The following is a 24,363-nucleotide window of genomic DNA, read 5'->3' on the forward strand; positions in this document are numbered from 1 at the left end:
AAGCTTCTTGCATTATTTTCACAATATGCAAGACTTTCAGTGATTGGAGGAAGGGGTTGTAACATTCATCCACACCTCCTCCATTCACATTCTGTGAAAAGAATGCAAGATGTTTTGCGAATGGAGGAGGTGTACAGTGTGCGACCTGCTATGATGGATATAGTAGAGCTTCCTTTCTCAACTAGGGTTCCTTGAGCGGTGAGCAACGTCTGCTGCTCAGATGAGTAACCACTATGAACAATGATCTTTTTGGCTATCTGTAAGGGTGAGGGTCTTTCCAATGACCACAAATGCAAGAGGCCTTCTTCTAAGAGACCATCACACTAACGTACTGTGAACTTTTGATATAGTAATTATTAATCGGGGTTCCCTGAGCCTTGAAAGTAATTTTAAAAAGGTTGAGAGGCTGTAATAGAGGCATGACTGTAAGATAGTGTGTTGGCGGTTACAGTGGTGTCTTGGCAGAATAAAAGTACGTTTTCCTAATGCAGCAGCAGTCTTTACTGGGATATGCATCATCATCAAGTATTTTATTTTTTTTTTTGACATGACAAGTAGCAAAAGAAACTTTTTTTGCCAGAATTCAGTTTTCAAACAGAATTTTGACTTGTTATCCTACTGTTGCCTATTTTTTCTAGTGTTGTTCTGCTGCATCTTTCCAGATGGCTGCCTAGCATATTCTTAATTAGCTATGAAATTATGATGGTGCCGAGAATGTCATCCTTTGCTGTATTCTGTTTCCCTTCTTTTGTTTTCTTTGCAGCAGCTCTGGACTCGTTTGAAATTGTACAGCACGTTGTTCAGTTTGTTATCTAGTAATGTTTTATGTCATGTGAGAGAATAGTACTTAGAGCTATCTTGTTCTATGAGCCCATTTCAGCACGCAGGGAGTTGTTTTAAACACTTCCAGTCTGTCAGCCCAGCTCAATTACACAGTATGAAATAGCTTTCTCTTGTGTGAGATAAAGAGAACAGCATTTGATGAGTTTCTGCACTTTAGCAGCTTTCCTTTTGCATTGTAAAAGCTCTTAAGCAGATTATTTTGCTCAGCCTTGGTTTAGTTGGAATACTTTAAACACTTAGACTATTTCCATGCGTCCTTAGCAAGAGTTTATGGCACGGAACAAAAAAATATCTTTTTGCTCCGTTGTTTTCAGTATATTTTGATTTCTGGTATTAAAGTGATATTAAATCCTCAGTTTTTTTAGCACTTTTAGCCGTGGATTTAATCGCTTGCTAAGGATGCGACTTCTTTATCTTTTAATCCTTGCCTATCTTCCAGTTTAGGCTGGTGCCAATACTGCTCCCCAGGTTTCCTGTTTCAGAGTGGCTCCTTTCTTATGCAGCGTCCTTTACAGCTGTCCTTGCATGCAAGGACTAGGGCTGTGTCTCCGTACAACGTGTGCATCAATGGAAACACATAGACCCGTAGTCTAGGATGGCAAGACCGTAAGTTCAGGGAAGCAGCACTGAGAGGGTAGGAGACAGCAGCACTAAAAGTTGTTAACTGCAAGTTCTGGGGTGATAATTTTAAAAATAGTTTACTGAGGAGTGTTTATTTTACTTAGCGTATGCAAACTGAAAACTGTTTAATACTAATTTACATCTTCATGAAAAATATATTGATAACAGCATAAAATAGTGTCATATGTTTTTATATATTTAATGGCCAGTTAAAATACAGACCTTGAAGGGTAATACTTGGGGTGTTTTGCTGCTTGTGTCCCTATTGGGAAATTTGACACACTTCTCAAGTGTAGGGTGATCTTGCCTTTCAGAGTTGTCACCAGCACAGGGTTAACAGCTGAAAGATATCCCCTCTACCACTGTCTTGAGTAATAACTGAAAAATGTTAAAGTGGTTGTAAAGGCTCATGTGTTTTTTTACTTTCATGTGTTCTATGTATGAAGGTAAAAAAAACTTCTGTGTGCAGCAGCCCCCCAATAGTTACCTGAGCCTCATCTCGATCCAGCGAGAGCCTTGTGCATGAGAGCCTCGGCTCTCTGGGGACTCATTCTCCTCATTGGCTGAGACAATGGCAGGAGCCATTGGCTCCTTCTGTTATCCACACCCAGTGAGCCAATGAGGAAAGAGAGGGGGCAGGGCAGAGCTGCTGCTCTGTGTGTGAATGGACAAGCAGAGCAGCAGCTCTAGAGCGTGCCTGCTTGGGTGCTCCTCTGGGGACACCTGGCAGGAGGGAGGGGTCAGGACAGGAGTGCTAGCGTAGGATCCGAGAAGAAGAGGATCGGGGCTCCTCTGTGCAAAACAACTGCACAGAGCAGGTAAGTATGACATAATAAGAGTGCCTTTATTATCACTTTAAAGCAGTACTAAACCGCAGCTGGAGAAAAAAAAAATCCCCTGGAAGGTAATGTCATAATGTGCTAGTATGCATTGCATACTAGCACATTATATAGGACTTACCTTTAAACAAAGCCCTCCAGTGGTGCAGTGTCCCCGCAGCAGAGGCTTCCATCTTCAGCCGATCTCCCTTCCGGGTTGAGTCCTGGCCACCGGACTGTTCGTTCTGCACTGATGTCACTCCCACACATGTGCATGGGGGTCTCGGTAAAGTACTCAGAAGAAACGGAATGGTTATGCTGTTCCTTCAGAGCCTTGTGTTTTTGTTCTCGACATCTACAGTCATGCGTTGACTTTGCTTATGGGGTGTTGCTCTTAATTCAAATTCTAATGGAAAACTATGTTGTTATTTTTACTTTTTTTTTTTAATAAATATATATATATATGTTGCTGCAACTTGTACATTAGGCAATGCAGATGTTTGTTGTCGAGTAAATATTTTGACTAAACTCCATTTTGCCATCTCTTTAAGCCTCCTACTTCCCCCTTTTTGAATTGCGGCGATATATTTTGTGTGTGTGTATGTATGTATGTATGTATGTGTGTGTGTGTGTGTATATATATAATATATATATGTGTATATGTATATGTATGGAGGGAACTTAAACAAAATGAGCAGCTCCCTGAAATATGCTTATAGGAACCTTTTACATAGTGCCAACAATAGTATCTGTGGTTTACGGCCTAGTTGCAACAATGTCTATGTGAGAAAACATACTCTGATTCAATGTCTTTTCCATGGGTACCCACAAGCTTGTTCCAGTTTCTGTTTTTGACTACCATTTTTTTAATCAGAAAAATACTTTGAGAATTCCACTTTAAATCAAGCAGCCAATTCTAATTGCCTTTCCTCCCTAGATATAGACTTTGATCATTTTTATTTAAACCTGAACTTTAGTCAAATTACTAAATACAAGGATTTTATTTCTGCCAATCCATTGCATTTACCACCATTTCAAATCCATACAATTAGAGTCAAGTGTTTTGCCAATGATTGGAACCTCCTTGGGTAACTAGGGCTTGGTGTTCTCTTGAGTGGGATCGTTACGTCAAGATAAAAAAGAACACCATAAGGCCCCCAGTAAGAGGGATTTGGATGCATATAGGTCTGGAAGGGATTTCAAAAGATTGCCAAATTAATTAAAATCAATCATTTCACTTTAAGGAAAATAATCTGCAAGAGGGATTGATCTCAAACAACTACTAAGTTGCTCAGGACTGACTGACCCAGCCAATTCAGTGCAGCCTAAAAGCTGACCACTCAACCCTAAAAGCAGTCTTCAAAATGTGGGTTCTGCAAGTAACACTTTCAACCGTTGATGTCAAAGCACATGTATCTAAAATTGGAAAGAAATTTACCAGTTTAAAATGGATAGGATGTGTGCCAGGAAAAATCCTTTGCTGTCCAAAAAGAACATTTGCCATTGAATCTATAGGCTAAGACCAAAACTTCTGGAACAATGTGCTACAGACTGATGGATCAGAGATCAGAGTTGTTTGTTCACAGTAACACTAGACATATCTGACAAAAACTAAGACAACATTTTAGGAGAATCACCTCATAAAACTGTGAAGCATGGTGGTGGTAATGTTTTATGGGTTTGCAGTTGGCTTTGCTGCTTCAGGGCCTGGGTACCTAGCAGTCATCAAATCAACTGTGAATGCATTTTATCAATGTGTGCTTGAATGAGAGACCCTCTGTTCAAAATCTGATAAACAGATGGCCAGATGTTTTAACTCGCTAATGATCCAAAGCATACCAGTAAACCCACTTGTGACGAACTAGGAGCGCAGGAGCTGGCCTTTTCTTGTAAGCTGCTCGCCATCCAGTGTCGATATTCCGGGGCCTCTGTGTCCATTGTATGCAGACTCCCATCCGCCATCTCGAGCGCTCTCGTCCCGCTGCTGCCAACCAGTTGTGACAGATTAGGAGTGCAGAGACAGATCACATGGAACCTGATGTGCGGGCGTTTATTGGGGAGTTTTTTGGGGTGCAGACAATCAAACAGCTAGTCCACAGAACAACACAAGACACAGTGATACAGTGGGGTTCTCAGGATGGCAAAATGGGACAACAAGAGGCCAATAGTCCACAGGGTTCAATAGGACAGAGCAGTGGGGCACTGCAGGGGTTGGAGTCCACGGGCAAGGGTTTCGGGCAGAAAACTTGCTAAGTCCAGCACAGGGCAGAGGTCAAGGCACAATGGAGTTAGTGCAATACACAGGATGCAGAACAGGGCAGAGGTCCTGGCACAACAGGGTTAGTCCAATACACAGGATGCAGAGCAGGGCAGAGAGGGTTGAGTCTAACACAGGGCAGAGGTCCGGGCACAACGGTTTTAGTCCAATACACAGGATGCAGAGCAGGGCACAACTGGGTTAGTCCAATATACAGGATGCAGGACAGAGAAGGTTGAGTTTAATGCAGGGCAGAGGTCCGGGCACAACTGGGTTAATCCAGTACACAGGATGCAGAGCAGGGCAGAGAGGAGAGCAGAATCCCAGTGTCCAGAAAGCTGCACAGAAAATGTAGAACCACAAGTCCCAGCAGTGCAAAAAGCAAAGCGCAGTTCAATCCTGACCGAAGCTCTGAACGTTCTGACAGTTTTCTCCCACCAAAAAGGGACATTATATGGTCATTTCAATTGACCAAGCCTCAGGCCCCCTTGTTGCCGACACGTCCGACTTTTCACAACCACAGGACACTGTGCTGTTTGTGCCTCCTGCTGAGTCGAGATCATCCTCATCTCCCACCCCCTGTGGGGCAGGAACTCCAAGAATTAATTAAGCAGACAAGCTGACTGCTTGACACACTTGTTGATTTCAACAAAACAACACAAAAATAAAATAATATTTCTGATCATCACAACTCCTCCCCCTTTTCCAAAACCTGTAGCAGGCCTTGTGCAAGGTACATGTAGCAGTTCCCAAGCAGAGGCTGTTGGCCTAGGCACACACTTGATCCACTGGGGGGATAATTTAATCCATTACCATTATCTCTCCACCAAATCGAAGCTGTGGAGTAGGACACCCCCCTACATTTCTTGGGGCAATTAGCCTGCATATGCTCCATTTTCTGCAACTATAGCAACGGGACTTGGGTGCTCATCTTGTATGTCTCCACCTGTGTTGCAAACCAAGGGATCCTCCTCTAAACCTTGGAGCATTGGTGGGATTGACATGAACCTTTACATAATTGACCGGATAAATCCTTGATAAATTTGTGTCCTGCATTCTGTCTGTCCCAGATTTTTTCACTTCTCCCAGAGAGTGGCTCTGGGTCATACTCCCTAGAAACTTACAATTAAGTTCTCCCAGGTCACTCTCCAGCAGAATGTCAGCAGGTAGTCCTGCCATTACCCCGACAGAATAATGTTTCTCCCCAAAACCATAATCCAGAAGAACCGTAGCCTTTGGGGGGGGGTTTCCTGGCAACCTTAGCTAGTTTGATAGAAAATCCAAGGCCTTTCTCAATCGCTGCCAGATTCACCACACAGGAATCAACAATGGTTAGGAAGGCGCCTGTGTCCCGGAAACCATGACTTTTCTTTCATCTATGCAGACCTTCTGTAAATGTTGCTGTCTTACCTCGTGTAGCTTGGGGTAAGTGGCTGGACTCCATAAACTCCTAAAGGGGCGCTGGTTATTGTTGGAGGCATCCATTCACTTTGAGATGGTGAGAGGTGCTCTCCTCCTGGCACCGGCGCTAGACTAGGATCAGGGCAAGTGGTTTGTGTCTGCTTAGGGTGGAATTTCCTTGGGCATCTAGCCTGGGGATGGTGGGGTTGTCCACATCTGTAGCATGGGTGGTGCAAGGGTAACCCAGAGGACTGGCGTTGGAGTGGCATTTCCTCAGAAGCTGGGTACATATCCACCGGCTTGGGAGAGCTGGGCCTGAAAGTCTTTTTTTTCTTGGTGGGGCAGCTGACCTGATAGTGACCAGTCTGCCCACAGCGAAAACATCGCCTATCCAAGGCAGGTCTGGGGGCCCACTGCGAGGTGGCTGGACGAGGTGGGAGCAGGGGCCGTGGAGCTGGCTTTGTTTGGGGGCACATCCGGCAATGGGGAGGTGTGTAGGGCTGGGCATTCTGGCAGCTCAGGGTGCCTCGGCAGCAGGCTTCCTCCATTGTGAGTTAACTAGGAGGGCCTCATCCGCTAAGGCTGCAGCTTCTTTTAGGTTGGCAGGTTTCCATTTATGCACCCACTGTTGGCGCTCGGGGGGGGCACTTGAAAAGGAACTGTTCCTTCAGGATGGCCTGGATGATCTGCTCTGGGGAGGTTGCCTTCTCCCCTTCCAGCCACCGGCGACATGCTAAGGACAACTTGTGTGCAAACATCTTGAAGGAGGTCTCTGGGAGGCGGGGAGTAGTCCGGAACTGGGCTGGATATGACTCTGATGATACAATGTAATAGTCCAGTACGGCCCTTTTTATCTCCTCATAGTTCCGCTTCTTGAAGGGTCCATCATTCAGTAGGCCTCAGCAGCCCCTCCGTCAAGCATCCGTGCCATATGGCGAGTCCAGTCTGTGGGTGGGGCCTCCAGTAGTTTGCATTTATATTCATAGTCCTGGAAGAACTCTTCCACATCTTCAGTGTGTTCTTCGTAGGGCTTAAAGTCCTTCCTGCATATTTTCTGGGCCTCCTGTGCCACAGGGACAGGCACAGGAGCAGCTGCTTGGTTCTTTGTGGCTTTGCACTCTTTTTGTCTTATTTTTTTTTTTTAGCCTTTTCAGTGGCTGAAAGCTTCCTTTCTATGGTGGCATCCTTTCCTAGAATGGCCATCTCTTCCTTTTCGTATATGACCCAAGGGCTCTTGCTGCTTGTACTGTGAAGCTCTGGTCCGTCTTCCTTTGAGACTGCTTGGCCGATATCCATGCCCAACTCTTCCATTTTACTGGCTTCCTCCAGCATCTGGACCAGCTGATCTTAATGAAGTCCCCTTTAGTTGAGGCCCAATGTTTTGGCCTTTTTCTTGTAAGCTGCTTGCCATCTAATGTCGATATTCCGGGTCCTCTGTGTACATTGTATGCAGACTCTAATCCGCCATCTTGAGCGCTCTCGTCCCGCTACTGCCAACCAGTTGTGACGAACTAGGAGCGCAGAGAAAGAGCACACAGAGACAGATCACATGGATCCCAACGTGCGGTTGTTTATTGGGGAGTTTTTTGGGGTGCAGGCAATCGAACAGCTAGTCCACAGAACAACACAAGACACAACGATACAGTAGGGTTCTCAGGATGGCAATATGGGACAACATGGGGCCGATAGTCCACAGGGTTCAATAGGACAGAGCAGTGAGGCACTGCAGGAGTTGGAGTCAAGGGTTTCGGGCAGAAAACTTGCTAAGTCCAGCGCAGGGCAGAGGTCAAGGCACAATGGGGTTAATCCAATACATAGGCTGCAGAGCAGGGCAGAGGTCCGAGTACAACAGGTTAATCCAATACACAAGATACAGAGCAGGGCAGAGGTCCGGGCACAATGGGGGTTTGTCCAATACACAGGATGCAGTGCAGAGGTCTGGGCCCAACAGGATTAATCCAATACATAGGATGCAGAGCAGGGCAGAGAGGGTTGAGTCCAATGCAGGACAGAGGTCCGGGCACAATGGGGTTAATCCAATACACAGGATGCAGGGCAGAGAGGAGAGCAGAGTCCTAGTGTCCAGAAAGCTGCACAGAAAGTGTAGAACCACAAGTCCCAGCAGTGCAAATAACAAAGCACAGTTCAATGCATCTCCTAGCAAGGCCTACAGCCATGAGCTACTCTGTCCATCCTGACCCAAGCTCTGCACGTTCTGACAGTTTTTCTCCCACCAATAAGGGACATTTTATGGTCCTTTCAATTTAACCAAGCCTCAAGTCCCCCGCTACCAACAAGTCTGGCTTTGCACAGCCATAGGACACCAGCTGTCTGTGCCTCCTGCTGAGATCAACCTCATCTCCCACCCCCTGCGGGACACAGGAACTCCAAGATTTATTTAAGCAGACAAGCTGACTGCTTGACACACTTGTTGATTTCAACAAAACAACACAAAAATTAAATAATGTTTCTGGTTTCCGTCAAACCACTAACACATGGATCTAAACAAAGAAATGGGGGACTATAAACTGGCTAAGTCAAAGCCCTGATTGAAACGAACTGTTCAAGCAGTGAGACCCAAAAACATCTTTCAACGAAGGGTTTTTTACATGGATGAGTTTTCAAAAATGATTGTCAGAGATTAGTGAGCGGTTATGCAAAACAAGAATCCATTTCTGTTAAAGTGGGCAATACCAGCTTCTAAGGCTTTACTTTTCCACTGTTCATCATTTACATATTTTGGTATTTTTGTTGAATAGATGATTCACAATGAAGTTTTCTTGTGTTTTTACTCGAGTGTATTGCCTGTACCTGCAGGCACTGATTAGGTGAGGTGGACAGGCGGGGTGGTGATGTCACAATCACCACTTCGTCTAATCAGAGAAGCTTTGCATTCATTGAGAAAATGCAAAGATTTCTTTGAATGATGTACATGAGTGATACATCAGGATGTTGACATCCAAGGATTTCAAGCAGATCTAGTGTCACATATACTTTTTTTCATGTTACATGAATGCAAGCTGAACAAAGTCCAATGGTAATATTTGGTTTTGTATTACTTGTATTACTAAAATAGATCCTCTAAGCACTTCTTCTGATAATGCCTATTCTTTTCTTTTCTCTCTAGAAGGTTTGTACCATCTGTATTTAGGCATCATCCAAGGTCAGCATCTGCTTCCTGGAGAGAGAGGTGTTGCCCAGAGATGAGCCTATGATATGAATTATGTTAAATCCTTATGAAATAATAATTTGGGTAGTAGCCTGTATGATGGCTGAGTGACCATAGGACCCATTGCTGCTACCTCTAACTTTTGATTTATAACAGGTACAGTAATGTACAGTGTACATAAGTTATGACTGGGGCAGTTAGACTGCCTACAGTTTCACAGTCACATGACAATATCAAACAAGTGTTTTCATTTATAAAAATTGTACCAATTGTTGTATATCGAGACCCATAAACACAAAAGCTGCTGCTCCAAGCTCCACTAAACATCAACCCGGTGACTTCAATCACTATGGGGTACCAGCTTCTAAAGGGTCTGTCCAACCGTGAAAAAGGAACATGGAAGCACACAGCAGCAGGCCACGTGCTCCAGTAGTATGACAGCTTGGCTTCAGCTTTTCTCCTCCCATGTCACACCTTACTAACGCGTTTCACCTGCTCACGGGATAAAGCATAGAAAGTTTACTCCTTTTAATCATATTACTGTATATTGTTACATGTCAGCAATTTATTCATATAGACTTGTAAAGTAATTGGTCAGCTGCAAATTAAGAATATGGTTTGTCTATTTATGGCCTTCCAGGTTTTTATCATCATGTAAGGATAGATCATCTGTTACAGATTTATGTTTATTTTAAAGTTACAAACCAATTTAGTACACACCTAATTCATTCATTACATTAATAATGCTCCAAGCAAAATATATTTATCTCCACTGAAAATGTCATCAGCTTGAGAAGGGGTGACAATGTATTGGTAGGCGAGAAGTTAATACAGACACAAAAGTAGTGACTGTAACCAACTAAGTTGGGTAATATTCTCTTATAAGTACATATCTGCATTTACATTTTTTTTTTTTTTTGTTTGATCGGTTTGGGACATTTTTGGTAAAAATCCAGCAACAGTTGGAGGTATGACTTACAATACCACTAACCCTCTTCAACGCTGTTGCTACCTGTAAACAGGCTCTTTTTTGTAGTATTTTTTTTTTTAAATACTATAGATAGAATGCAGAATATGATGCACGTTCTGGTTTGAAAATTTCAGTGGCCTTTTCTATATGTTTAGTGTGTGCCTAGGGCACCATATTGAGGATATATGGCATTCAAAACTAAAGGGAATCTCAAGGCAAAATAAAAACCACGTGCAGTTCATCTGTGCAGCATATTCACCTTTCCTCCAGTTTTATCCCTTTGGAGACCGAGTACAGGAAAATATTTGTTGCAGAAAATGCACTTTGCTCCTAAGTCATGCTGTGGGCCAACAACGCACAGTATCTTTTGTTGACTGAGCATGGTCAGCCCTGCCCAGTGTTTTGCTAAACTATCCAACCACAACCATTCACATGTCTCTACAATCTAAAGCTAATCATTCTTTAGTCCAAGGATTAGGAGACCGAAACTGACTCTTTGGCTTTGTTCGCTGGAGGGAGGAGGGACAAAAAGAGGTAGCTGAGCTGTGGTTTTACTTCCCCTCCCCCTGACTCTATCTAAAAAAAAAAAAGAATATTATGCAGCTGCCCCAGGTTGTATACATGCTGTGGTGCCTTTCTTCATGGCAGCAGCAAAAATTATACTCCCTGTCACATTTGGTTGACAGTACCACCGACAAACCTGGTACTGTGCTTAACGTGTTCAGCTATGAATTTCTGACTATTATTATTATTATTATACAAGATTTATATAGCGCCAACAGTTTGCTCAGTGCTTTACAATATAACGGGAGACAATACAGCAACAATGCAGTTCAATACAAGAGGGATTTGAGGGCCCTGCTTCTTGGAGCTTACAATCTAGGAGGGAGGGGGTAGTGGTACAAAAGGTAGTAACTCTGGGGGATGGACTGGTTGGAAGAGTAGAAGATTCCAGTATTAGCTGAGGACAGGATAGGCTTCCCTGAAGAGATCGCCTAAAAGTGAGCAGAGTAGTCGATAGTCTGATAAATTGGGGTAGAGAGTTCCAGAGGATGGGGGAAGCTCTGGAGAAGTCCTGGAGACGAGCATGGGAGGAGGAGACAAGGCAGCTAGAGAGTAGGAGGTCTTGCGAGGAGCGGAGGGTACGGTTTGGGTGATATTTAGAGACAAGATCGGTGATGTAAAGAGTTATAAATGGCGTTATACGTTATTGTTAGTGTTTCAAATTTTATCCGTTGGGCAATGGGAAGCCAGTGGAGGGATTGGCAGAGAGGGGTGGCAGATACAGAATGGTTAGTAAGGTGGATGAATCTGGCAGCAGCATTCATGATAGACTGAAGAGGGGATAGCCTGCAATTAGGTAAGCCAATGAGGAGGGAGTTACAATAGTCAAGGCGAGAGATAACAAGGGAGTGAATAAGTTGTTTAGTGGTTTCCGAGGTTAGGAACGAGCGTATCTTGGAGGTGTTACAGAGGTGAAGTCTACAAGATTTGGATAGTGATTGGATTTGGGGGTGAAAGGACAGATGAGAGTCTAGGATTACACCTAGCACCCTGGCATGAGGGGAGGGAATGATGATTGTGTTATTGATCTTGATGGAGAAGTCAGGGGAGGGGGCACAGGCTGGGGGGAATACTAAGAGCTCAGTTTTGTAAAGATTGAGTTTGAGGAAGTGGAGTGACATCCATGCCGATATGTCACTTAGTAGGTTAGTAATGCGAGAGGAGACTGAAGGGGTGAGGTGAGGGGTAGACAGATAGATTTGTGTGTCATCAGCATAGAGATGGTACTTAAAGCCATGGGAGTTTATCAAGTGACCAAGGAAGGAGGTGTAGATGGAGAAGAGAAGGGGTCTAAGGACAGAACCTTGACAAGATCAACAGGTATCCTTTTGCACTTTTCAAGAAGGAATCACAAAACCTTTTCAATGGTTGTTAAAACAAACAAAAGGGAGCGAATAAGAAAAGTTTATTTTTAGGGTTTATATATGCTTTAAATGTGAAGAATTAAAGGAGACTGCCAGTGTTGACCTTTCCTTCTGAAAATGTGAGTTGCCTGGTTCTGGTGCTGACCCTGTAAGTTCAGTACTTTGACTTACCTGGACAAATTTTTGGATTTTTCTGAACTGCATACTTCTGGGTCTGGGTAAATGCACACTAGCATTTTCAGAATGTCAGAATTGCAACCCTGAAATTTCTCTCATTACATGTTTACTTGTTTGCATATCAGGAGCACCCCTTGCAAGTAATTTCCTTTAGAACAGTGGTCTTCAAACTGTGGCCCAGGGGCTGGACTTGGCCCTTTGATTTCCTTTGTCCAGCCCGTGGACACTACCCCCCTCCCCCCCACTGTCACCAATGATGGGGCACTTTTTCTGCATTTGACACACAGGATGGAGCACTATTGTTCCCACTGACACTAACAATGAGACACTATTCCTCTCACTGATGCCAGTGATGGGGCACTTTTCCTGTAACTGAGACTAACAATGGGGTACTACCACTCCCACTGACACCAACAATGGGGCACTATCCCCCCCCCCCGGACACATATCTGTTTACACCTGCCGGTCCATAGAAGAGAATGGAGGTTCCGATCAGGTCCACCTGAAAAACGGGCAGGAGGACCTGATCGGAACGTTCGTGTGAAAGAGCGCTTAAAACTATAGGTCCTTCCAGGGTCTAATGCAGAAATGTATATTAAAAGCAAACAAAAAAAATAAATTTCCAAGAGGTCTTTTTGGTCACCCTGTTTAGGTTGTTTGTGAAAAACTGGTTGCAGCCAGTTTAAAGACAACTTGAACGTTCTAGTTTTGGGCCAGTTGCAGTGTTTGTTGGTAAGCATAAGTAGCGTATTTATTTATTTATTTTTTAACCTATTGCCAGGAATTGATTTAATAGGTATAGTGGCAAAGATAAGTGGGGTTAAGGTGGAAGCATTTAGTCAAGGTTTTTCACTCCGCACAAGAACTCTGGGGCCCCTTCTTTACCCTACATCCCAAATAGATATCCATTTCTTGGTTCTCGAATAATAGAATGTGTGATTCAGGATTTTCTGTGCATCCCTGTTTTCACAAAGCAATATGAAAGTGTATGCCATTTCAGTGATTGTTGGCTGAGAAACTGTGAAAATATTTACTTCTAGGTCAAAAGCCTTACTTCTGTGCTTCAGTTCTTTGTCTTGTGTCTTTGTTTTCCATGCTAAGCACGGCCCAGTTAGAGAGTCTAGAAGTGTGTTTGATGAAATATTCCTCAGTCCTTCAGAGGTATGGAACCATTTTAGTCTTTGATTTCAATTGTTTCATGCTGAGATTTGAACTTTCTTCTTTTCCCCATCTGTTATTGTTATTAAAATGTGGGATGAAAAATTGTGCTCTCTACAATGCTGCATGGTGATGCTGTTCTTTACGCCATATCATATTTTACTATTTTACCTTGACGCTAATGGGTAATTCTCTTCTGTGACATCAAACAATAAGCCAGAAACAGATTTGTGTGTGTGTGTGTGTGTGTGTGTGTGTGTATATATATATATATATATATATATATATATATATATATATATATATAAAATATATAATATAATAATATATATATATACAGTTGTGTTCAAAATAATAGCAGTATGTTGAAAAAAGTGAATAAAGCTCAAAATCCTTCTAATAGCTTTTATTTCCGTACACACAAATGCATTGGGAACACTACACATTCTATTCCAAATCAAAACATGAAGAAAAATATATCAAATTTGTGTTTTTCCTCTAAAAGAAATTGAAAAAAAGTGAATATTAGACTGTTGAAAAAAATAGCAGTGTTTGTATTCTTCTTTACAAACTCAAACATTCACTATATAAACTGAAAAATGTTTGAAGATTTTGCTTTCCTTTGAATCACTTAATGAATATTTAGTTGTATAAGCACTGTTTCTGAGAACTGCTGTACCTCTGTGTTGCATGGAGTCAACCAACTTCTGGCACCTGTGAACAGGTATTCCAGCCCAGGATGATTGGACTACATTCCACAGTTCTCTATTTCTTGGTTTTGCCTCAGAAACTGCATTTTTGATGTCACCCCACAAGTTTTCTATTGGATTAAGATCCGGGGATTGGGCTGGCCACTCCATAACGTCAATCTTGTTGGTCTGGAACAAAGATGTTGCACGTTTACTGGTGTGTTTGGGGTCATTGTCTTGTTGGAACACCCATTTCAAGGGCATTTCCTCTTCAGCATAAGGCAGCATGACCTCTTCAAGTATTCTGATGTATTCAAACTGATCCATGATCCCTGGTATGCGATAAATAGGCCCAACACCGTAGTATGAGAAACATCCCCATATCATGATGATTGCGCAATCATGCTTCACTGTCTTCACAGTGTACTGTGGCTTGAATTCAGTGTTTGGGGGTCGTCTGACAAACTGTCTCCGGCCACTAGACCCAAAAAGAACAATCTTACTTTCATCAGTCCACAAAATGTTGCGCCATTTCTCTTTAGGCCAGTCAATGTGCTCTTTGGCAAATTGTAACCTCTTCAGCACATGTCTTTTTTTCAATTTATTGAGAACCACAAGCCAGTGGCCGCTAAGGCTGTCAGGACTTGTAGTTTTCTCATTTACAGAGGACTGTGAATGAGTGAATCGGCCAGGTGGGCGGAGCTTCACACAGCCTTGTTTTTTTTTTTTTTCTTATTTTGACAGCTAGCTGGAGAAGATCCCCTGCTAGCTGTCAGAGAGGGGGAGTGGAGAGGAGCAGGGGGCTGGGCCATTCATAACATGTTACACCCTGAATATGGGTGTAACAGGTAACATGTTCTGAAAGGTGAACTTATTCTTTAAAGTTTGCCTGTGTTCCAAATGGCTGCATCACTGGCAACACATACTTCCTTTCTATCTTCATGTGAAGCTGGTGGGCCAGCATTAAAGTAAACCTCTGCTTTGCACCTGCCCACTGATTCTAGGTTTTCCTTGACCATTGAGATTCTTTGTACTGCCCATAAAAACATCAGCATTGTAATAACAATACAAACAATAATTATATTTGACAATCTATTTAAACTTACTTGAAAAATCTCCTTTCATATTGTGAGTTTTACCTGTCTGTTGGCCATCTTTCACTGGCTCACAAACAGCAGCGGGAGCCATTGGATCCTGCTGCTGTCAATCACAGCCAGCAGGGCTGGTCCTCATTGTCTGTGTCTGTAGACACAGGCAGCACTGATCAGAATTGAGCCTGTAGGTGTTCCACAATAGGATACCCTTGTGGTGGCACACCGAGAAGAAGCCAGGAGCACCGGCAGGGGGCCCGAAAAGAGGATTGGGGCTGCTCTGTGCAAAACCAGTACACAGTGCAGGCAAGTATAAACCTGCTTGTTATTTAAAAAAAAAAAAAAAAATAGCCTTTACAATCACTTTAAGTGTATGTAACCTAAGGCACCCTTGACAGAAGCTAATCACAGCAAAGAAAAGATCTTATCATTACAGTAGCGTGAGTGCTTTAAAAATCTCATGCTGGTTCTTATGGAAAAAAGCATTTGCCGGAGGCCTCGTGAACCAAGATTTCAAGTTTTCACTGCCACGGTTTTATTTTGTTGTTCTTGTACAGCAACATGTTCCCAAAATGATTCTCTTTGGTAATTAAAGGGACTGTGCATTTGTTTTCAACGGATTCTTTATTATGCTTGCTATCAAAAATGTATTTATTTTTTTTTAAATCAGGCTAATGTGTATAGTAATGTTTTGTGTCTATTTTTAGACCAGTATAGGCCAGTCATTTTTCACATCTTTTCAGATGTTATAGGTCTGTTTTTAACAGAGCCCTAAAACTCAAGCTGCAGTTTACACTCAGATCTGAATATCTCACTCCAGAGACTCATCCCTTATCATACTACTTGGTGTGAAGCTTCAAGAAGACAATGTCAACCAACAGCCAGGCTGCTACTGCTGTGCTCTCTCTCTTTCGATAGACTATAGTGCTCTTGGAATCATTGTTTTTTTTTTAATAGTAAATATTTATTTTGAGTGAAAGTATGTAAAAAAATATATACTTATTCTTCAGTGTGGGAATCTAGCACTGTGGTTCCCCCCCTAGTCTTCTCCCATTGTTATATATGTTTCTACTGCCAACAGCAAAGAATTGAGTGTTCCCAGATGAAGAAAGAGAATACTTGAGAAAGTTTGTAACAGTAGATACTTGCATAGAAGCTGCTAGAGCAGTGGTCTTGAAACTGCAGTCCAGGGGCCTGATGCAGCCCTTTTCTTGCCTTTTTCTGGCCCTTGGGCACTGTTCCTGCCACTAATGCAAGCAGGGCCTGTGTCCACATAAGGCAGCTAAGGCGGCCGCCTGACGGCACTAAAACCAGGAGTCCTTCAAGGAGCGCCTATGCTGGTGCCGGCCCTGCTCGCACCTCCTATCTAGCTCAGCACAGTCACATATGCTTTTCATCTGCCGGATATTTGCAGCCACTTCACTCAAAAAGAAACAGTTTGCTGTAAGTACATTACTTTAATAAAGCAGAACAGTATGTCCTGATATTGTACTATAGCATGCTTTATTCTTTGCATATACGGGGTTGCCTGTGGTTGGGACTGGATGGAGTTGTGAAAGGATGCTCTTGGGAGAAAGCTCCTGCAAATATCCGGCAGATGACAAACATATGACCTCATAAGTTTAAGAGGTCAAATTTTTGTGTGAGCAGATGTGTGTAATCTGTCTTGGCGATGGTACACTCAAGTCAGTGCAAACAGCTTGCAGTGGATCTGCAAACGTTTATCATGGCACAATTTTACTGGAATTTTTGTATGAAATGTATATTTTATGTGGGTTATTTATTGCACTAGAACTTTGGAACACACATGGGGTACCAAAATGCACCTTTGCCTGTGTACACAAATATACTTACACCTGCCCTGAATGCAAGACACTAATCCTCCCACTGACAACAATAAACTGGTATAATTCCTGTTACATCAACAACAGGTCACTATTTCTCACATTGACACCAATGATGGGGCACTATTCCTCTCATTGGCACCAATAATGGGACATCGTACCTCCCACTGACACCAGCAATGAGACACTATTCCTCCCACTGACACCAACAATGAGACACAATTCCTTCTATTGGCACAGATGATGGGGCACTCTTCCCACTGACACATGTGATGAGACAGTATTCCTCCCATTAACACCGATGATGGGGCACTGTTCCTCTCACTGACACCAACAATGAGGCACTGTTCCTCCCACTGACACCAATGATGAGGCACTGTTCTTCCCACTGACACCGGCGATGAGAAACTCTTCGCCCAACTGACACCAACGATAAGGCATCCTTCCTCCCACTGACACTGACGATGGGGCTCCATTCTTTTTACTGGCACCAATGGTGAGTCACTGTTCCTCCCACTGACATCATCGACTAAGCACTATTCTTCCCACTGACACCAACAATTAGGCACTCTTCCTCCCACTGACACCGACGATGGGGCTCCATTCTTTTCACTGACACCAACGGTGAGGCACTGTTCCTCCCACTGACATCATCGACGAAGCACTATTCCTCCCACTGACACCAACAATTAGGCACTCTTCCTCCCACTGACACTCATGATGGGACACTATTCCTCTCACTGACACCAACAATGAGACACCATTCCTCATACTGATACCAATGACGGTGCATTATTCCTCCCTAGTGCCAAAGATGCACTGTTTACTCCCACTGTTGCCAAGACAATTTCTACTCCCAATAGCCACAGTCTGGCCCCCCTCAAGTCTGAAGGACAGTAAACATGCCCTTTGTTTAGAAGGGTTGGAAACCCCTGTGCTAGAGTATTACATTTCATACAAGTTGTCAACATCTCTTTCTACAATCAAATGTATGTAGGACCACATCTGGACTTTAAACAGACTTGGACAGTAAGCAGCCAGTGCTGAGTTTCTCTTTGGGAAAACTCATCTAACTCATCAGTTTATAATATGTACTTACAGTACTAAAAATTAAATAACCAAAGCCGCTACAGTTTCCTTTTAGTTAATGATTTAATAATACAAATGTGACCCCCCTCCCCAATCTCCATGCATGCACCATTAAATAAATGTCCTGCTTGCATGCATGTATACAATTATGATCCTAAAATAATATATATTTAAAATTGTTGTTAGGGTGGCAAGTGTCTTTGTAAGTAAAGCACATGGTTATGACCATTGCAGCTTGCAAATAAATAAATCACCAGAAATGTTTTCTTTCTTTTTTTTTTCTTTGGGCATTTTTGTGTTTGTCAAAATCAAATTTCCTGCCAGTTAAATAGCAGCTTTGACAAAAAAAAGAAGAAAAAAAAAAGCACTTCTAACTTCCTTGAAATTTGTCTGCATTCCAAACTCCTTGGGATGCTAGGAGACTTCTCTTCCATCTGACTGTGCTAGTCAGATGATTTATCACTGAGAGAAACATACATGTGGCTTTCTTGATCGACAGACTCTGCTGTGACCTTAGCATCTCTGCAGAATCTGACATTTTGAAAATGTAAGCAGTCCTTAGGAAAAAGTCTCTGTTTGTTACCTCTGAAGCTGAACAGGGAGAGACCAAATGTCATTTTTAAAAAAATCTTTGCAGTATTTCAAGTAGTTCCTCATCTAAGTCTGCTCACAAGTGGCTGTCATATTAAAAATATAACAACTGTGCAGAACTTTATTCAATTAAAATATTTATCCTTGGCATCCTTGATAAAAAGCCTTGTAAATGTGAATGTCATCCATCTGTTTTTTGCAGATATTACATCTCGGCTTATTTGTAAAAGCTCTAGTGTTGCCCTGCAGCTATACCCCAGGAAGATCTAATTCTCATGATTAATGTAGTTATGGATTCAGTAAGAAATAAATCTACTTTTAAATGCAGCTATTGTAAATCTAATTTCGACTTGCCTCTTGTAACCCCTTTTACAGCAGCACTCTAAGAGATTATAGTTGCCTGCTCTGTGTAATGGTTTGGCACAGAGCAGTCCCAATCCTCCTCTTCTCGGGTCTCCTGCCAGTGCTCCTGGCCCCTCCCTCCTGCCTAGTGCCCCCATAGCAGCTTCTCTCTCTCTGCTCTCTCCTAATTGGTTCACCGGCTGTAATTGACAGTAACGGAAGCCAATGGCTACCACTGCTGTCTTAGCCAATGAGGAGGGAAAGACCCAGGATAGCCGAGGCTCTTGTACACATCATTGGATTGGGATGGGGCTCAGGTAAGTTTTAGGGGGGCTGGGGGTGCTGCTGAACACAGTTTTTTTACCTTCGTGCATAGAATGCATGCAGATAAAAAAAAAACATTCAGCCTTTACAACCACTTTCAGATTTCTATCTTGACAGCCAATAACTGCACAAGGCATTTCACATTAAATACAAGTAACCTTCCTTGTGCTAATTTTTAAAATAAATATTTGACCTAAATTTAAGCTGAAGTAGATTGACAACCACCCTACTCATTCATGGGTTGAAATTCGGCAGGTTCAGTATTGTTTGGACAAATTTCAATCCATGTATGGGCAAGGTGGTTGTGAAGAAGTCAATCTACTAATCGACTTCTGTACAACCACCCTGTTGGAAAATTGCTGACTATAGGCAGCAGCGCTGATCAGTGTATTCTGACCTCAGGGAAGTCTCCCGACTGTCGGAATACAAAGGCACAGTGGGAGTATTCCCCCATCCATCTCGAGTGTGTGGATGCAGAAATCAAGTCATTTTTTTCATTCAGCCCACTGACTGAAAAAAAAAAAAAAAGAATCATCTATGGGCAGTCTTAGGCATTACCTGCAGCAGACAGTTTGGCTGTACAGTAATGTAAACCTCAGACCTGGATGATCAAAAATGCAAAGCCTTTTCCACAAGTTAAACCGCTCTACTTTAAGACTTTAAACTGTAATTTTGGCAGTTGCCAATATGGCGTGCGATCACTGTATATATTTAAGATGGCTTTTTGTGTTCATTTTGGCCCTCCATGTTATCCTATGTGTCCATGCACACATAGACTTGTAGAAGCTTTTAGTAGCCGTAGCATATACCTGCATTTAAAGGCGCCTAAATGTGTGTAAAAGCGTTACACTTTAATAAGAGTCATGCGTTTCTTCTGCCAAAACGCTGCTAAGAGGAGGAGCGATTTTAAAGCGTCCTGTGTGCATGAGGCCTTAAAGTGGTTCTAAAGGAATGTTTTTTTACCTTAAAGCAGAGCTCCACCCAAAAGTGCTGGTTTGGCTCCTCCCCCCTCATTGCCATATTTGGCATTTTTGGGGAGGGGGGAGCTGGTACCTTGATTTAACAGGTACCCGCTCCCACTTCCGGGTCACTTTGCTGCAGCAAATTGAGCTGGAAGTTTGGCCCCCTCCTTGCTCCCACAGTATCCTGGGAACTTTCACAGGTCTCAGAAGACTGCCAGACCAATCAGGAGGCGTATTTTGACTCGCACATGCGCAGTGGGCACCAGGCTGTGAAGCCGCAAGCTGTCACAGCCTGGTGCCCACAGTTGAGATGCCGGCATCGTGGAGAAGAGAAGGGGGTGAGACTCTGGGACAGGTAAGTGTGTGTTTATTAAGTCAGCAGCTACAGTTTTTGTAGCTGCTGACTTTTAATAAACACAAAAACGGCTGGAAGTCTTCTTTAATGCAATCTATGTAGGTAAAAAACCTTCTGTGTGCAGCTCCCCCCCCCTTATACTTACCTGAGCCCCATCTCAATCCAGCAATGTGCATGAGAGCAGCAGCTCTCCCAGGTTTCTCTCCCCATAGGCTCCTGTTGCTGTCAGTCACAGCCAGTGAGCCAATGAAGAGTAAGCAGGGGGATGGGGCCCAGCCACACTCCGTGTGTAAATGGACAATGTCCATTAACAGGAGCGTGGCTTGGGAGCGAGCCTGCTTGAGTGCTTCCATAGCAAGAGGCTTGCTATTGAGGGCACTTGGCAGGGGGGAAGAGCCAGAACCACTGGCAGGGGTCCCAAAAAAGAAGAGGATCGGGCTGCTTTGTGCAATACCATTGCACAGAGCAGGTAGGCATAACATGTTTGTGTGTTTGTTTGTTTTATCATTACAACTTTTAGAATCATATTAAATTTTTTTTTTTTTGGAGGGGGGGACATACGGTAGTTTGTGTGTGTTTTGTGAAAAGCGAACATTGCATCATTTTTTCTGCAGTCCACAAAATGAAGATGGGATAGTTTCTCTGCCAGCTATGGTCTGCCCATCCAGATTGTGTCTTATGCTTGGATTCTGTGGGAAAATCTCCGAACATACACTCTGCAAATGAAAGCAGCGGGTTAGCTTGTTGTGTTTATCGCCCATTATTTTAGATTGCTTCTCTGTGACATATTGTGCATGACTGTACATCACTTCTCATGAGCATGGCGAGTTATGGCAAAATGCTCATCGGCCTGCAGAAGAGACTTTATAAAAACACATTAACAGGTACTTCACACAATGGCACGCACTTCTGCATGCACTACGAATGCTTTTCTTGTCTGTAGAGCCCCTTGAAAATAAACAAGTATTGTGATTTGCACTTCACAAGCCTAGCCTTTGTTCATACAATATAGGTAATAACACACCGTATTCACGCCAAAGCAGCTTTGAACAATTTTGTGCTTTCTGTAGTGTTCCTTTCCCACACAATCCCTTACATTTTGTTAAAGTAATGAATTTGATCACCCGACCCTACTTGAGCTATTTTGCCCAGATTATTTCATATTGGGAAAATTGCAGCCCATTAATCATTCATCATCCCCACTCATACCTAGGCACAAGAGTGCATTGCCATTTCCGGTGATTATTCTGTCAATGCTGAGCGCATACAGGCTCTTTCTCACCGCAGAGGCGTTTTGTCATATTTAGACTCCATCCTTTGCTTGCCATGTTGCTGAACTGTGAAAGCCACTTGTTGGCAATTTATAGCAAGCACTTCCCAGAACAAATACTGTATGTACATGGTCATGGCTCCTTCACGTTGTGTTTTTTACTGTGTGGTTTGTCGTGTTTTTGGTTTGAACTTAAAGCAGTATTAAACCCAATAGCAAAAAAATTATTATATTGCAGCTTACGCCTAGTGATCTAGCCAGTAAGTCTGTTGTTTTTTCAACAGAACATGCTGTCCGGCAGATGTAACAGAGGGCGGAGACAAACCATTTACTACTGACTGGGATGCTTTCAATTGTCAGCTTATTTATATAAAATCTTTATCCCAAAAGGAACAAAACTGTTGCTGTAACTGCTTAACCTCTTCATGCCGGCCAAACGCAAATGTGCAGCCTCCCGGCATCTGGGCCTAAACGTCGAGCTGCCGCACATTTGCGTTCTATTAAAAAAGGACATATGTGCCGACAGCGCGCGCCCTGCGAGCTCCCAGAACACCTGTCTGGTACTCACGGAAAGGTCCCGATCTCCTCTTTCGATCGGGACCTTTCCCGATCATGTGACCGCCGTGACGATGCATCATGGCGGTCACATGACCCTACACCCCACCCTGTCTCCCTGCTTCCGAAACTCTTAAAGGGCCGGGAGGCGCCGGCACGAAGGTGTTAACGCATGTTAGCTGGAGTTTGTCTTAATTTGTTAGTGTATCTAAATCTGCTAGTACACCAAACACTACCCTCTCCACAGACTGACAATGCTGCTGTCCAAAAGTGTCTCTTTGCTCTTTCATCCAGAGTGTGGGCAATCTAATAGAGGAGGTGTGTTACTGGCCAGGTTACCAGCTGAAAACAGAGGGATAAAAAGTCTAACATAAAAGAAAACTAATGAAGCTATCACATCTAATGATTGATAAGCTGCGATATACAAAACGTTTGGTTTGAGATTTAATATGGTTTTAAGTCACACCCTTGTTAGATGTTTTTCTGCTCTATGGTGAGAAAAGTAAAAGAGGGGCTTACACATGCTATGTAGGGTTGCCACCTCATTCGAACACATATTAATTACACAGGTTCTGTGGCTGATTAACCACTTGCCCTCCAGAGGATTTACCCCCCTTCCTGACCATCCCATTTTTTGCGTTATGGCGCTGCGTTACTTTAACTGATAATTGCACGGTCATACAACGTTGCACCCAAATGAAATGTGCGTCCTTTTTTCCCCACGAATTGAGCTTTCTATTGGTGGTATTTGATTGCCTGTGCATTTTTTTTATTTTTGTGCTATAAAAAAAAAAAGACTGACAATTTTGAGAAATTTTTTTTTACTTTTTGTATGTCCAGTAAAAAAATAAAAAAAATCAAATTTCGTCATAAATTTACACAAAAATGTATTGTGCGACATGTCTTTGCTAAAAAATAAATCCCAATACGTGTAAATTAATTGGTTTACATTATAGCGTTTTCAAATGGCGGTATATACTGGGATTTATTTTTTAGTTTTACTAAAAAAAAAAAGCACTGACGTACTAATGGCACTGGGCAGCAAGGTGTTAACATGAGGGGCGATCAAAGGGTTAAATGTGTGCTGTTTAACTGTTTAACAGCCATCCAAAGTAGTGTGCATGAGCTGACAGGGAGGAGGACTGTTTTGTTTACAAACAGTTCTCCTCCCCGTCAGAGATGCTCAGCAATCACCGTGCGCCAGTGAGTAATCACCGGGCAGGACCCGGTGATTGACAGCCGCAGCCACGAATGGCGACGCGGGTAGTGTGTGCCCACCCCCTACCCGAAAATGTTAAATCACATATATACACGTGATTTTGCGCACCCCGTGCTGCCCTGTAGCAGTCAATCTGCTATAGGGCAGTTGGGAAGCGGTTAAGATGGTAATTAAACTAACTGAGTGCCTTATGTGCAATAAATTAGCCTCAAAACCTGTGTAATTAATATGTGTTCGGTTTTAAAGGGACGAGGTGCAACCCTAATGCCATGGGATGACAACAACGACAACTTGCTTTATGCAGAAATATGGTTATTTGTCTAGCTAGTAGTCATAAAAGCCTGGCCAACATTTATTCTGACATGTACATTTCTAGAAAGAAACAGAAGGAGTTCATGTATTGGTATATATTTTCCAGTCTGCTCAAGAAAGTCAAAATTAGATGTCAGAATTTAAATGCCTAAAGCTGGCAGCTGGAGATGAGCAAATCGATTTCGGTGAAAGTGAAGCTGGTGGTGTTGAAATTAGAACAGTATGGGGTTGATTAACTGGAGTGGAAAATCGGGCACAGCTATTCATGGTAGCCAATCAGCTTCTAACTTCAGCTTTGTCAATTAAGCCTTGGCAATAAATCCTGGAAGCTGATTGGTTTCTATGCAGAGCTGCACCAGATTTTGCACCATGCAGTTT

The 24,363-nt window shown here is 43.0% G+C and overlaps 1 protein-coding gene across 2 annotated transcripts in view; it reads left to right on the plus strand.

The window, feature by feature from the left end:
• NDFIP2 (Nedd4 family interacting protein 2) overlaps nucleotides 1-24,363 on the plus strand; it is a 159,218-nt gene that overhangs the window by 47,163 nt on the left and 87,692 nt on the right. The window contains exon 4 of one of the 2 annotated variants that reach the window (XM_089680462.1): nucleotides 13,286-13,345. The exons of the other annotated variant lie outside the window; for it this stretch is intronic. Within the exon in view, the coding sequence (XP_089536588.1) occupies nucleotides 13,286-13,345 (60 nt within the window). The remainder of the gene's footprint in view (nucleotides 1-13,285; nucleotides 13,346-24,363) is intronic. 2 annotated transcript variants of the gene reach the window in all.

Source organism: Staurois parvus, unplaced genomic scaffold, assembly GCF_062004578.1.
Source record: "Staurois parvus isolate SC_StPar_1 unplaced genomic scaffold, SC_StPar_1.0 ptg000243l, whole genome shotgun sequence".
Classification (NCBI taxonomy): Eukaryota; Metazoa; Chordata; class Amphibia; order Anura; family Ranidae; genus Staurois; species Staurois parvus.